Genomic DNA, 15,474 nt, shown 5'->3' on the forward strand with positions numbered 1-15,474 from the left:
GCCTTTTACAACACTTGGAGTTCTGTATCAACGGAAGTGGTGTTAGTGGAGTAATTGACTTGAAAGGAAGTGCATACAATTTACTCGATGGACAAGTTGGGTGCTTCACCCGCAACATTGCCATGCATGTGTCAGTTTGCCTACCATCTTGATGAATTTCTTCTATTCTGGTCAGTAGAATTTGGAACACCTCAAAAGATTGCTTTTATTATGGGAATGTGAACATGATTTTGTAGTGTATTTATTTTCAAATAGAAATTCCTTCGGACAGACATTTTCCTTTCTTGCAAATGGAGCTGTTATTACTTTGAGCTGATGCATTGTTATCTTAGTGTGGTTGAACTATAAAAACCATATTTTTCTACTTTTATCGTCAATGTTGCATTACATCAAAACTCCCCATAGCCCATCCCTTTTGGTTACAAAAATCCCGCCGATTCCAATAGCTCGGCAGAGTAGATGTAACCACACAGCCACAAATACTTAACAGGGATCATTGTACATTGTAAATAACCAATTTTCATATAGAAAGACATATCATTTGAAAACAAGCTTCAAGTGTATTTATGTCTATAATGAGAATTAAAATTATGCAAAATCACAGTAATGTAATCCGATGCTAATAATACTATTTTTAGCTTTTATCAGCCGATATATCGTGCTATATCGTTAAACGCTAATGGAATCTCTACGATAATAAGCGCCGCTGTATACTATCTGCATCCTTAATGGCGAGGCACAGAAACTGCTAAAAAATGATGTTTCTAGAGTGTAAACCTTTTCCTGTGTGTCTGCATTCTCTTGTGCTACCTCTTGTAGCCATTGCAGTATATGAGTCCAGACTCCTCTCCATCACAGCTCTCCCCCTCCACATCCTCTCCTCTTCTTTGTACCACTGAGCATGTCTCAGGAAGGTGCCAACCTGCCCCATGAAGCGGAGCGGAGCCATGATCACGCCACCGCCCCCCATGGGAGCACACCTACCTCTGATGGCTTGGCGATCGTGAGGTCGTCCAGCAACTCCAGCTCCGTTAGCAAGTTGGCCGGCGAGAGCAACAACGCTGGTTCTAATCCAGCCAGCAGCCTGGTCGTGCTCCATGCCGGTGAGGACAACACCACCGAGTCCAAGATCGCCGGCCCGGCGGTACTTGATGCCGGCAAGGGAAACAACGACGGATCCAAGCAGCTCGCTAGCCCGGCGATGCTCCATGCCGGCGAGCCCAAGGACAACATTGACAGGTCCAAGCTCACCAGCCCGGTGGTGCTCCATGCCGGCGAGGACAACAACACCAGGTACGAGCTCGCCATCCAAACGGTGCTGCCCCATGCTGATGATGAGGACATCAGCACCAGATCCATGCTGACCTGCCCGATGGTGCTCTGTGCTAGAGAGGATGATGAGAACGCCGGGTCCAAGATGGACGGCCCCACAACGCTCCATGTCAGCATGGACAGCAACGCTGATGCCGGGTTCAAGGTCGATAGCCCGGCACTGCTGTATGCCGGAGAGAACGACGACGACTCCGGATCCAAGCTCGCAATCGCAAGTCAGCCGGTGCTCCATGCCGGCGAGGACGAGGACATCAACGCTGGGTCGAAACTATCGAGCCCGGTGGAGATCCACGCCGGCAAGGACAACAAAGCCGCCGAGTCCAAGCTTGCCATCCAAGCTGTGCCCGATGCTGGGGAGGACAGCAACGCCCGGTCCAAGCTCTCCACGTCGGTGCTGCCCTGTGCTGGCGAGGGCAACGACAACACATCCAAGCTTGCCGTCCAGGCAGTGATCCATGCCGACGAGGGCAACAACACCGTGTCCAAGCAAGTCATCCAGGCGGCGATCCATGCCGGCGAGGGTAACAACGCCGTGTCGAAGCTCGCCATCCAGTCGGTGCCCCATGCCGACGAGGACAACAACTCCCTGTCCAAGCTTGCAAGGCTAGAGGTGCTCAATGCGGGCGACGACGACGACGACACCGCCGCATCCAAGTTCGCCATCCAAGCGCCGCCCCATGCCGGTGAGGACAAGCTTGCTAACCCAGCAGCGGTTGGTAATGAGGGTAAGAGCGATGTGGTCGGAGGAGAAGGCGGCGAGAGCGCTGCAGCAACTGGTAGCAGTGGTGATGGTGCCCTGTCCAAAACCAGCAAGAAGTCGACGTCTGATGATGGTGGTGGCTCCGAAGACGCCGTCGTCAAGGATGGCCCCGCAGCTGTCGCCGACGACGGAGGCACACGTGGACGCAAAGGGAAGGGCAAAGGTGCCGCAGCGGCGAAGAAGGACCAGGCATTGCACATCTGGACGGAGAAGGAGCGGAGGAAGAAGATGAAGAACATGTTCAGCACCCTGCACGCACTTCTCCCCCAGCTCCCCGAAAAGGTCAGTACGCGTGCACGGTTACTTCCATTTCTTCGTTTCCATGTAGGGATGATGTGTGCACGCTTAGCTACAAATAAATTGGCTTCTTATTGTTTTTGCTGTTTTGGTAAATCTTTTTATCAATACATATTTTACTTTGCCTCATTTTGTAAGGGTTTTTGGTTAATTTTGTTTGACTTGGATCCACTTTTTGTTCAATCCTAATCTTTCATTTCGTATACATATAGAAAGTGCGGTGGAATTGTTTTTGTTATTCTAGCAGATGAATGAACTAGAACAAGGAAAGGTAGGAGAAAATGATGAGTGGTAAAAACAGAAACACATAATATGACCGTAAATATGTATTCTGTGCTTGTTTCTAATTAGTATTATGTACTGATGATTGCAGTAATCGGTTATTTGTGTTCGTAGCACAGTTATAAAATGGAAAATGGTAGAACAAAAATAGCTCAGAATTCTGCAATATATTTGATAAATTTCCATTTGCATTTGGAATTAGGTAGGTACATAACGTGTTATGATTTGATCCAGACATTTGCGCTAATGCGAATATGATTTTTCCGGTGACGCTTGCATTGACCATAGTTCTTAAAACTTTGCGACCTGTAATATGACTGCTATAGTACCTCAAATAGATTTAAGCATCTTATGGACATGATATTGCTACTTGTGCTCATCTAATCATGTGAACTTTGAAATATTCATGTTGACGGAACATTTGAAAAGGATCTTGTTGAGGTCAAAATTGTCAAAGCTATGATTAATGATTGAATGAGCATTATCTTGCTTTGCCTTTTCAAATTGATGCTGCAGGCTGACAAGTCCACTATAGTGGGGGAGGCCGTGACCTACATCAAGAGTCTGGAAGGCACCGTCCAGAGGCTGGAGAAGCTGAAGCAGGAGCGCATGCTCGCGCAGCAGGCGGCGGTGGGCGCCGGCAGCAGCAGCGGCGCGGCGTCGTCGTCCGCGCCGCCGCCGCCGGCGGCGGCGGCGCAGGCGGTGGCCGCGACGAGGGAGTCGGTCCTGGCGGACATGGTCCAGCGCTGGAACGCGCAGGAGGCGCTCGTGGCCGAGCTCAAGGCCGCGGCGACGGCGGTGGTGTACGGGGCGGGCACCGCCTCCGACGGCGCGGTGCCCGCGCCCGCGCCGCCGCTCCCGCCGGTGCCCCCGCGCGCGCCGCCGCTCCAGACGTGGTCCGCACGGAACATTGTGGTGTGCGTGGCGGGCGACAGCGCGTTCATCAACCTGTGCACCCCGCGGCACCCGGGCATGCTGACCAGGCTGTTCTACGTGCTGGAGAGGCACCAAATCCACGTCGTGGCCGCCACCGTCTCGTCCAGCCCGACCGAGAAGATGTTCTTCATCCAGGCGCGCGTGAGTCGATCGATCGATCAAACGGCCCGTCCCCCTGCACTAGCTTAACGAGATTACGAGACCATCTGGGTTGGTTTCTTGTGATCCTTACGAGATCTCCTTTTGGGGCTTGGACCTGCAGATCAACACGGCGGTGCCGCCGCCGCCCATGCTCCCGGAGAACATGACGGTCGAAGAGAGGTACAAGCTGGCGGTGGCGGAGATGCTGCACGCCGTCGGCGGCAACTGAGATCAACGCTCGTGCTCGCCAAACAAATCGCTCGGCTTTCTCCCCCTGGAGCTGATCGATGAACTGCTGCTGCCGACTGCCGTCGCTTCTACCGATGAGGAATTCCGATGAGAAGGAACTACTCATCATTACTTTTCGTGTGTCAAGTCTGGTCGTCGTCGAACTATTTCATATTTCGCAAGAGTCTGGTTGGTATTGTACCGTATAGTATTCTCTGTCTGCGGTTAAACTTGTTGTGAACCCTGTTTGGTTTTACCGGTCGTCAATGGAGTTTGCAAAGACATGCTGCTTGATTGAATAATTTCAGTTGGTTTTATGGATCGTTGCTGTTTCTGTTTTTTTTTCCTATCTTAAGTTGTGCGCAGAGGTAAGCTTACGATGTAGTATCTTGTACTGTGTTACGTGTGAATGTGTGATCTGATCTTCCAATCTGATGCGTGGGAAGTTCTGAAGTGGATTGGCAAATGCAATGGCTGCTCCCTGGGATGCCAGTTCTGCCTGTCTCCGGCGCAATGGTTCAGCTTGGATTGAGCTGACTTGCTTTTGCATCCAGATTGGTGGACGGGTGATGGATCGAAAGAAGACGGTGTTGGAAATTTTTTACCAAGCATGGCTGAATCGGTTATGCACAAGGTATGAAACTCTATACCTTTGCTAGAATTTTCAGAAAATATGTACTAGCTGAATTTTAGTTTTTTTTAAAAGAAGCTTTATTGATCTTAGACAATTACATCAAGATGATACAATCATACTAAAATTCAACCCGACCTCTGCATAATTAGGATACACATAGCTTATAGAGTAAAAAAACAAAAGAGCGACATGACAAAAAAATCATGTCGTAGCAAACTACAACATACAACTTCATCTTCATCTCCTTGCCTCCTTCATTACCATAGCAACACCTGGACTTCGAATAAGACTCCCAAGACAACGCCACCAACGTGAAAACGATACGCGCACGCACCACCATTGCAGTGACCCAACCAATTAAGGCCATATTATAAGTTTTCACTCTAGAGAGCAATTCTTCGGAAACCAAACAATGCCTTCAGTAAGGCTATTGCCAGGTACAACCAGTTAAGGTCAGACCTTGGAATTTCTTCCTGGCACCGAAGAATTAGTACCGAACAAGTACCACATAGACAAAGTCACCTGGTGCTGCTCCCCCTCTTGCCAAGCCAATGCTACCAAACAGACCAGACTTGGCCCACTTCAAACAGTCACGAACTCCAAATCTAGCAAACCATATATAGCCCCGTCTGCCGTGAATACCATGCTAAAAAGATACGTGCATAGTCCACCGAAACGAAATGCAGATGGAACCCGTCTTCGGAGTAAGAGAATCCGCAGATTGAAGCCAAGAATTTTCACAACAGCTGAATTTTAGTATGGGCTACTAGCTGAATTTTAGTATGGGCTTCTTGGTCACAACAGCAACCTGGCTTGAATACACTGTATCCTTGCAAGAATTTTCAGAAAACACTAGCTGAATTTCGGTATGGCTTCATAATCACAAGTCGCAACAGCAGCTTGTCGTCACCCAGTAGCGGATCGAAGGACATGGGATCCAATGGTACGAAGCGCTAGAGACTGCGAAGGAAGTGGTGTGGGGGCGAGCGTAAACCGATCGAAGGGATTCTCTGGAGTGAAGGAATCACGGAAGAAAACATGCTTAAACCATGCTTAGTTGGATTTCAATTTTTATCTAGCTAAAATCATGCCAAGCTAACATCATGATTAGCCAAAATCAAAACATGCCAAAGCCATGGAAAGAAAGTTTCGGTACTCACTTGGTTAGTGACAAAACATGCCAATTTATAATTTTTCCCCTTTTGTAAGGTTTAAGAAGCTTCTACTAACTTGCTAAGGTTTCGACTACAAATATTGACGTGCCAACTTTTAAGAATACGGACCAACTCTTTTATAGGTATGTCTTGATTATAGTTGGGCAAAAATTTGAAGCCAGCTCTTGATGTTACTAGGTAAGAAAAAATTAGATGAACAAACATTGGAATTGGGCTATAGTGGGCTCATTTAGTGGGACTTCCCAGATTACGAGCATGTGAAGCCTCTAGGATACTCTTTTGAAGCTTAGGAGTATGAAATCTTTTTTCTTCCCTCGCTAGTTATTTTTCAAGTATAAAATCTTTGCAAAGTAGTAAAAAAGAAAAAAAGCATAGGCATACGTATCGTATGCCGTTGGCTCCGGCGACTGCCTGTGTGGTGCTGCCCTACTAAAACTTGCCACACCGCGCCCGCCGTGGGCGGGGGCCGGTAAGGCAGCAAGAGCATCAGCTAAGACGCTGCCCGGATTGTCCCCACAGTACGGACTGTGGCGCCAAGCCGCCAAGCTTGGCGGGGGAGTGGTGCGGGCAAGTTTTTTCTTCGGGCGCTGCCCACAGCGAGGCACAACCGTTTTCATCAGAGGGGAATTGCTAGCCGTGGCGTGCCGCACGGCGTGGTCACCGAAACGGCCTGTGTGTGCGCGCAGTTCGCGGCACGCCAGCAGGGTCGTGCGGTGGTGTTTTGAGGAGGGGAGACGTTCAAGAGGGTCTTGGGTCCTCCAGGGCGTGCGGGCTGTGGGATTGCATAGAGCTTTAAAATTTGAAGAGATCGCAAAATATAAAGTATATTTTATGTATTATGTATAGTAATATAGGAGATTTTAATTTTATTAATTTTTCCACCAAATCCGTAGTGAAATAAGGCTCAAATTGCACCATAAGTTGCACATCGTATTCTCAATTGCTGATCGCCCGATGCCCGGCCTTCCATTCGGCGGCCACAACGGCGCTTGAATCGATCATCTAAATTGAAGGTAAGACCAACGCCACTTCATATCTTATCGTGCACCGACACTGGTGCCTCACGGAGGCAGAGCGAACTCGCGTTTGGCAGTTGCCGTTGTGGTGTCGACTCATTGACGTCGATCCCTAGACGGGAGTCGTGAGACGCCATAGGCCACTGCCACTCCTAGACGGCTATAGCAGCCTAGATGTCGCTGCAACATTGCGGCTGCCACGGCCATCGCCTCAGGGTCAGGGTCAAGGCCTCGGCCCTCCGGCCTCCGTCCTCATCGTGCGTCTACACAGCACCAAGACACCGAGCCGAGTATAACTATTAGCTCTGTTCGGCTGGCTGTGGTTGGTGGTTGGTGCTGATTTAGTATGAGAAAAAAAATTGTTGACTGGTTGGATGACAAGCCAGCTGAACAGTGTTCTTAATATTTCGTACTATGTGCCCGATTTGGGTGGGACACCCCTAGATCCACGGTGAGGGACGACGCGAGCAGCCAGCCGGCCGGTCGAGCACACGAGACGATCCCCTGCACGCATCATCCCTATACAATGCAAGAGTCCATAATCGAAGGTTGCTTAAAAAAAAGAGTCCATAATCGAAGGCAGCTAAGGCATCTAGACGTGACAGCAAGCCCCCAAAGCTTGCCAAAATAGTATGAGCTGAGCTCGCCTTCCATCCAAATTAAACGTCCCCTTAGTTTTCTGTATGAGCAAATAATCTTAAAAAAAGCTAAGCATATGTGTCATATATGCTGGATTAGCCCCGGTGAACACGGCAACGCAAGCAAAGCTCAGGCGCAATGTCTTCACCGCGACAGATAGCAGCCAGACACATGTGGACGCAAGTCTTGTCACGGAGATCGACCGCTTGCCATAGCACGCCGCACGGTCACCGGAGGAACCGGTGTGCCCGAGGGCACGCCTGCACGGTCGTCAGGCTCTCTCTTGAGCAGGGGGAGACGCGCTCTCGGCCGTCCGTACGGGACAAAACGAAATCCAGGGAGACTTTGGAATCGTGAAGGAGAGTACCTGGCAACCTTTGCTTCAAAAAAAAAAGGATTAAGTCTACGTTACCCCCCTCAACTCTTCCATAGGTCTAAATTTCAACCCCAAACTACGAAACCGTCTATTTACCCCCCCCCCCCCCCCCGAAATGTCCAAACCGGTATGCCAGGCCCCCCCCCCCCCCCGAGCCCACTGGAGGCCGGTTTTCATCCGACGTGGACGCCACGTCAGACACCCAACCTCCACCCACCGCATCTTTAATCGCTGTGCTCTCTCCCAGCGCCCTCTCTCTCCGCCGGCGCGCGCTCTCTCTCCCTTCCTCCCTCTTCCTCCCTCCTTTGTACTGTCAGCTTCGCCGACGATCCTCCCAACGATGTAGTTACCAGCTCCAGCGCTCGTTCTCGTTGCCGTCGGCGTCGGTGCCGGTGGAGAGACGGCGGAGGAGGCGAGACGGCGGCCGAGGACGCGCGGCTCGGCCGGAGGACGGCGGCGGGGCGACGACGGCAGCTCGGTGCCGGTGCGCCGCCGCCGCGGGTCGAGGATGAGGAAGCGCAGCGCTGCCGCCGAAGAACGTCGCCGATTCGCCTCCGACCGCGCCGGATCCGTAGGGAGGCCAAGGGTGGCCCCATCGTCGCAGGCCCCGCCGCCGCAGGCCGAGGGCGGCCGCGCGCCGCCGGATCTGCGGCCTCCCCTTCCGGTCCCCGTGCCTCCACTGCTGGAACACGGGGTGCTCCCGCCCGCGCGTCGCTCGCTCCAGTGACACGGACGGCGGAGTCAAAGGGCGGCGCGGCCGGCGGAGAGAAAGGGCCGGCGCAGCTCGTTTGGGAGCGCCGGGCGCCCGCGGGGTCAGGCCGGCCATCCGGCGGTCCACGTCGACCATTGCCGCCGCCGTGACCGACCAGCCACCCTTAGAGCTTCTCTCTTCTGCTGGCGGCGGGGAAGAGGCGGGGAGGTGGCTCCTCCCGCCGCGGATCCGTAGGGAGCAGGGAGCAGGGAGGAGGGGCGCCGCGCCCACCTCGCCCGCCTCGCCGCGCTGGATGTCTGCCGCGTGGGCCGCCCTCCTCCGCGTCGCGCCGACGGGCCGGCCTCCTCCGCCGGCGCGCTGACGGGACGAAGCAGGGAGGCCGGGAGCTCGAGCCTGCGCGGGGCCCCTGCTCCTCCTCCGCCGCAAGGCCCTGCGCGAGCACGCCGGCCAAGCAGGGGAGGCGCGGGGATGGCTGGAGGAGAGAGCCAGAGAGGGGGGGCGCGCGGAGAGATGGGCGAGCTCAGCCATGGCGGTGGGTGGGTGGGGGTTGGGTGTCTGACGTGGCGTCCACATCGGATGAAAACCGGCCTCCAGTGGGCTCGGGGGCCTGACGTACCCGGTTTGGACATTTCGGGGGGGTCAAATAGACGGTTTGGTACTTGGGTGTTGAAATTTAGACTCATCGAAGAGTTGAGGGGGGTAACGTGGACTTAATCCAAAAAAAAACCAACAACACAACGCTGGGCCGCTGGTGGTGGATGGCCCGGGCCATCTTTTGTCTGACTCGAAAATGCGTCGTTACGGCCCAGGAGGCCCGTTTGTGTCCGGCCCGCAGAGGAGATTTTGTTATAGCAGCTGCTAGCAAAATTTTATTTTAAAAAATAGAAAGAAAAAAAAAGAGTTTGCCGGGCGCACGTGTCGCGCGCCTGATGGCTGGATTGGTGGCTGCTGTGTTCGTTCAATTTTGACATGCTAGGTGCGCATGCCACGCACCGTGCCACCAGCACACGAGCTAGGTACTCGTGCTCTGAGTGTGCCTTCATAGGGCCACTCGCTCGGCCGCCCATTTCAGCTCGGCGGCGCCTCACTGGCCTCTCCAGTGTGGGATTAAACTAGAGTGAAACCAACCATCAGAAAATGGTTTCGCATGGGGCCCTGGGCTTTTGCGTGGTTTGAATCAGTGGATCACTTGAGCCCAGCTCTGCTTTTTCCGGCCTCCGCTCAATCACAGGAGATGGCGGCCATGCAATGCATTCAGTTCAGTTTTCCTCACTCTGAGAAGTAAAGAATCCTGTACAGATCATGCAAGTACAGATCGTGCAGTTTCAGGCATGTTTATCAAATGGTTTCAGCTTCCTTTACCGGTTGTACCATCGTGGTTCTGATCACAAGTTCAGAAAAGAGAAGCCAGACCAAACTCCACGCATGTTCAGATGAGCTTAATTTCTTGGGCAGAAGTGCACGAACGCGGCCACGAGCAGACCGGCCTTGACCCGGACGCTCCAAGGGATCCCGTAGCTCCCCTCGCCGGCGAGGCCCCTCACGAACGGCCAGAAGCAGAGCACCAGCCAGCCGCAGCACACGAACTCCCCGGCGCCGGGGCCAACAACCCCGGCCGCCCCCGCGCCGGCGACCGCCCTCCACGCCCCGGCCGCGAGCGCGACGACGGCCAGGATCGTGAGCGCCGTCGGCGGGACGAACGCCGGCGACGAGTCGAACGTGAACCGCCCCGGGTCGGCGCCGCCGTCGCCGCCGTCGGGCGCGGCGCCCTGCTCCTTGCGGGTGACGTCGAACACCGTCTCGGTGAGGCCCAGGGTCTTGAGCACCACGGTGAGGAACGCGAGCAGCCAGGCGGAGCACGAGACGATCCGCTGCATCCGGTGGTTGTTCCACCAGGCGCGCACCGAGAGCCGGCAGTCCATGTACTCGGCGAGGTTGTACAAGTTGTAGGTCAGGAACAGGGCCAATGGGACGAGGAAACCCGGTTCAGATGCCTGCAGAAGAAAACATAAGTTCAGACGAGCAATGGAAAAAATGTTACTTAATCTGTTTCAAACTGTAGGTCGTTTGACTTTTTTTTTCCAACTTTTACCACTCGTCTTATTCAAAAATTTGTGCAAAATAGCACTTCTTTTGTTGTGGCTTGCTTTATTAATGAAAGATCTTCAAGAATGACATAAATTTGACTCTTTTTACACAAATTTTTTGAATAAAATGAGTTGTCAAATTTGGGCTCCAAAAAGTCAAACGACTTACATTTTGAAACGGAGTACTAAAGAAGATATATTCTTATTCATGATTGATGCAATTACTAGCATTTTAAACATAGTTATCATAAATGCTAACAAAAGAACAATGTGTTCCAATATGATTGATTGCCAATGAAGATACAACAAAATGTCACTGAAGAATACACTATATAGTATATACTGATGGCAGAATGTTATTACCTTTGGCAGGAAGGATTGGTTTGCAAGGAGGCAGTAAGGTCCCAGCAGGGCGTAGCAGAGCTCGAAAGGCGCCCTGAGTGGCCACACGTCGATGACGAGGTACCCGAGGCACTGCCGGAGCTCGAGACGCTTGAAGATCCACAGGAGCACCGGGTTGTTCCGGCTGAAGACGATCTCCAGCAGGCCCGTCGCCCACCTCTTGTACTGCGTGAGGCTGGCCGGCCCTCCGGTCGGCGCGCCGCCGAGGAACGCCGGCGGGTCGGGGTTCAGGAGCGCCGACATCCAGCCGGCGGCGTGGATCCGCTGCCCCGTCAGGATGTCCTCCGTCATCGACCCGTAGACCCAGCCGACCTGCAACGACATGGTGATGAGGAAAAACCAAGACGCGTGCTGCAAGATGCCGTGAAGGTGGACAGTGGCAAATACCTCCTGGCCCCAACTCGTGCCAGCCTCGTAGCTGCAGGAGGAAACTTCTTTCGCCACGTCGATGCGGCTCGCGAGATCTGCCGTTGGCGCTGCTGCGGCGAACATCTCTCCTGACATGATGCTCCTCGCCGACTCGATCAGTTCTTTCGAGCCGCCGAACATCTTCTGCAGCTCCTTGTAAGATGGTGAGCCTGGAAGAATACAGCCGGTTCGAGTGTAACTGTGACTGTAAAGGTCATGGCCTAAAGAAAATACAAGTGGGGCTCCGAGCATCCATGGTGATGCGGCAGTTGGAATTTTTTTTAAATGGATCCATTACTATCTACAAAAAAAAAAGCGTCAGCGTACAAGTTGTCCACAAGATTTCACCTCTCATCCTTGTTGGTTGCCGGACGTCCGTGGCGGACTCCGGTGGGGGCACGCCGTAGATGACTTTCCTGCGGTGAAAGCAGCCCGTCCCGCCGTAGAAGATGCCCTGAAGCCCAGCGATGCCGAAGCCAATCTTCTGAACTCACCAAGAACACAGAGACAAGTTTGCCGATGTCAGCTCACAGCCTCACACTGATTCCAGCACCTCACATCAAACGAAAACAAAAATGGTTTGTGCGATGTAGAAGGATTTTCGCACACTGCTGCCAACACTACGATAGCGATCGAAACGTGGTCTGTCTGTGAGAGATCGAGTACCTGATAGATGACCTCCATCTGGTTGCCGAAGGGGTCGTCCTTGAGGGCGCCGTGGAACTTCTGCGGCGCCTGCGCGAAGCCGCTGTGGAGCTCGTCGTCGACGCCCAGGAGGAGGCACATGGCGTGGAGGGCGGCTTGCGGGTTGTTGGCGAACATGTCGCAGTCCACGTTCAGCAGGACGGGCGCGTTGGTCAGCACGGCGGACACCCTCGTCTGCACAGGGAATTGAATGGCCGGCGAAAGTGAGTTTTTTTTTTCATCTTCATGCCACGTCAGCATGCATGTCGTGAGATGATGTGTGTACCAGGACGTTCATGGCCCCGGCCTTGAAGTGGTGGTGGTGCCTGGGGCTCTTCTCCCGGGAGATGTACACGAGGCTTGGGACTCCGGTGCCGTCGTCCCCTTCCCTGCCGCCGTTGTCACGCAGGACCTGCACGCGCTCTCGGCACAAGAACGCGGCCGGGTCAGTCAGACACAGATCGGCATGTTTAATTTTTGGCATGAAGCTGCTCGTCTAACAACAGAGCTCATCAATTATATTTGTCGCAACCTTGATTATGGTCGGATGGTCCCTGCGGTCAGCGCCCACTAACTCGGCAAACTCGCCGTCGCCGTGCCGGACCAGAGATTCCTCGTCGGCGTTCTCGATCCGGCTAGCCAGCTTCTCGTACTCGATCTGCATCCGCGTCGGGCAAACGGCGGCCGCGAACACACGATCGGAGTCAGACACTGTGTTTTGCAACTTATTATGGAGTGAACGTGCGACGACAGATAAGGAGTGCGTGATGAACAATAGCTAGCCGCTGACCTTCATGGCTGCCCAGTCGCGCTGGAACTCGCCACCGGCCGCGCCGCCGCGCCCTGGGCCGCCGGAGGAGAAGTAGACGAAGGGGGCCCGGACGCTGACGCGGTGCTTCCTGCAGAACGGCACCCAGAGCTTGACGAACTCGGCGGCCTCGCGCAGCGCGAACAGCGTCAGCGGGGAGCAGCCGTCGTCGGAGACGTAGCACGCCAGCTTGCCCGCCGGGTAGTCCAGCGCGAGCAGCGACAGCACCGTGTCCACCGTAACCGCCGGCGGCTCCTGCTTCGGGTCCGCCGTCGTCACGAACATGTCCACCGCCGGCAGCTCGTCGATCCTGTGGCAAAGCCAGCATTTAAACGCGGTGTAATTGATGATGAAGATGAAGCAGTAAAAACAAATGTTAGCGTTGCGTTTGCTCCTTGCCTTTGGGCGAGGCGTTCGGGGTGGGTGTCGAACCGGACGGGGTTCCACTTGGCGTTCATGTTGAGGAGCCACACGACGGCGAACCACGCCTCGCAGACGAGCGCGGCGAGCCAGCACCACGTGCACGCCGGCGCCGCGCCGCCCGCCGCCCGCAGCGTGGCCGCGCGGCGGGCGAGGAGGGCCAGGAGCAGGGAGAGAACGGCGAGGTCGGCCAGCTTCCACGCCATGCGGGGGAGCGGGACCCTCTCCTGCAGCGGCAGCTTCGTGGCGCTGGCCATGGCCGCGTCCAGCGAGCAGACTTGCTTGGTCGCTCGGCACCGAGCAATAGCAGCGCGAGAACCACACAAGCAAACACAGAACCGAGTATATATAGACACACGCTCGCTGTCAAGGGTACTGCATCTAGGATTATCATATATCATGTAATACACAACATCAGCAGACTACACCCAACTAATTACTGAATAAATTTTCAGTAATAACTGCTGCGCACGATTAATTATACCATTTTATTGAACGTGATTCAGTAATACAGCAACTCAGTTCAGTATTTTTTGGTTAGCTGGTTCAGTAATTTCATAGCTACTAGTTGTATAGAATAACAGCAATACCTAAGATGCAGAATAGTATTACCATCGTATAAATATGGATAAGTTCGTAATAACTCTGCATTACAAACTAGTCCCAAATAGTTTATCTGTTTATGTTCCCTTGGCAACTGGCATGGGGAGAGCTAGCTAGCCGAGCCGCGCACGGCGCGATCGGCGACCACAGGCGCCGGCGCGCGCTAGCTAGCTAGGTAGCGGCCGCTGTCGGTCGAGTAATGACCCCGATTCGTATCCCAGCCTGACAGCGGCGTTGCCGGCGGTCTCGATCGGTTGGTCGCGCGGGGTCATGCTAGGTCCCCCCTCTGTTTGTCGGTTTGCCACGAGCCCACGACTCCACGAGTAGGTCGTGTGGTGGGCGGAGGATCGATGCGTCGCGGCTGCAAGGCGCAAGCGATCGACGTCCGGTATCGAGTGGACGACGGTTACTCCCTGGAATGGAACGTGAACGTCCCGGTCCTTCTAGAAGGACGCCCTGCCTCACTTGCTCGACGGCCACGAAGCCGACAAGGCCACATGCAGAGAGAGAGAGAGAGAGAGAGGTTCATCCACTGCTAGCTCGCACTGGTCCCGTTGCTAGCCGCTACGGCAACGTCGCCGGCCGATCGGCCCTCCCAGCGTCCGCCGCCGTCGTGACGCGCGCCGGGCTGGCTCGCCCGGCGCCGAATCCCCGGCCGCCGTATGCGCGCGCGGCAACGGGGCGGTGCCGCGACGCGTCTGCGTGCGTGCCCCCGGCCCGGGCGCCCGGATGCATGGCAGCACAGGCGCCGCCAGCATCGCGGATAGGACAGGCCATGCGATGGAGAAAGCAAGCCATGCCAGCGAGGCTGGGGGAGGGCAACTGGGCCGTTTCGCTCGCCGCTCGGGCCGGCCGGCGGGCGGCGCGCGCATCCCGTGCTACGTGATCGATGACGGCAGCTACGCTGTCCTGGTCGGGCGGGTGGCGCGGTGGCGCTTCACCGGCCAGGACGAGGAGGAGGCGGCATGCGGTTGCCGGATTTGGGGCTCGTTTGTTTTGTGCTGTGCTAATAAACAGTAACACTTTAATTATTAATTATAATGTTAAAAAAAGCAGTTTACAAAACCAATTTCAGAATCCCCACGTAGTGGTTCTGAAGAATCTAATGAGATTTTTGGCCGCGCGATTAGAGGATGTTACTGTAGCATCGCTGTAGCCAATTATCGATTAATTACCATCATTAGATTCGTCGCGAAAAGTTACACCCATTCCTGAAAAGATTTTACAAATTGACTTCATTTACTACTTCATGTATAAAAAATTTTCTCGTAGAATGAAATAGCGTAGCGCGAAACAAATGGGCTTTTGTTTGCTGCTGGCCTGGCTGTTCGCGCATGGGAAGTCGGAACGGACATCGGGGTCCTTCTAGAAGGCCCATGCGCTGCAACCTCGCACTCCACTACATGGCCAAGAGCCCACCATGCCGCCCCCCGGGTGAGGCGTTTTTTTTAGTTTTATATTTTTCAAAATCAATTTTTACAGAAATATATTTTCGGTTTCATAATTTACAGATTTATATCCCTACCGCCTGGCT

General features: G+C 54.0%; 2 protein-coding genes across 2 annotated transcripts; one reads left to right on the forward strand and one right to left on the reverse strand.

The window, feature by feature from the left end:
* The first annotated feature begins 1,679 nt into the window (after window positions 1-1,679).
* On the forward strand, window positions 1,680-4,293 carry LOC120681119 (transcription factor bHLH95-like). Its single transcript, XM_039962654.1, has 4 exons — window positions 1,680-1,694; window positions 1,778-2,374; window positions 3,188-3,748; window positions 3,870-4,293. Exons 1-4 carry the CDS (start codon window positions 1,680-1,682, stop codon window positions 3,975-3,977), a joined length of 1,281 nt encoding a protein of 426 aa, XP_039818588.1. The 3' UTR covers window positions 3,978-4,293.
* Window positions 4,294-9,763: 5,470 nt separating this feature from the next.
* On the reverse strand, window positions 9,764-13,662 carry LOC120682778 (cellulose synthase-like protein H1). The gene is made up of 9 exons (XM_039964790.1): window positions 13,317-13,662; window positions 12,900-13,227; window positions 12,642-12,767; window positions 12,396-12,521; window positions 12,092-12,304; window positions 11,774-11,909; window positions 11,405-11,595; window positions 10,979-11,329; window positions 9,764-10,522 (listed from the first exon to the last, which is right to left on the reverse strand). The coding sequence occupies exons 1-9, from the start codon at window positions 13,592-13,594 to the stop codon at window positions 9,968-9,970; spliced, it is 2,304 nt and encodes a 767-aa protein (XP_039820724.1). The 5' UTR covers window positions 13,595-13,662; the 3' UTR covers window positions 9,764-9,967.
* Between the last annotated feature and the right edge of the window lie 1,812 nt (window positions 13,663-15,474).

This window comes from Panicum virgatum, chromosome 7N (assembly GCF_016808335.1).
Source record: "Panicum virgatum strain AP13 chromosome 7N, P.virgatum_v5, whole genome shotgun sequence".
In the NCBI taxonomy this organism is placed as follows: Eukaryota; Viridiplantae; Streptophyta; class Magnoliopsida; order Poales; family Poaceae; genus Panicum; species Panicum virgatum.

What these genes read in the sequence shown, in the direction of transcription:
- LOC120681119 (XM_039962654.1), top strand. An exon ending in TCCCCCAGCTCCCCGAAAAG is followed by an intron (nt 2,375 to 3,187) that starts GTCAGTACGCGT and finishes TTGATGCTGCAG; the next exon opens with GCTGACAAGTCCACTATAGT. An exon ending in TGTTCTTCATCCAGGCGCGC is followed by an intron (nt 3,749 to 3,869) that starts GTGAGTCGATCG and finishes TTGGACCTGCAG; the next exon opens with ATCAACACGGCGGTGCCGCC.
- LOC120682778 (XM_039964790.1), bottom strand. Translation starts at nt 13,594, where the DNA reads ATGGCCAGCGCCACGAAGCTGCCGCTGCAGGAGAGGGTCCCGCTCCCC. An exon ending in ACCATCCGACCATAATCAAG is followed by an intron (nt 12,522 to 12,641) that starts GTTGCGACAAAT and finishes GAGCGCGTGCAG; the next exon opens with GTCCTGCGTGACAACGGCGG. An exon ending in GCACGAGTTGGGGCCAGGAG is followed by an intron (nt 11,330 to 11,404) that starts GTATTTGCCACT and finishes ATGTCGTTGCAG; the next exon opens with GTCGGCTGGGTCTACGGGTC.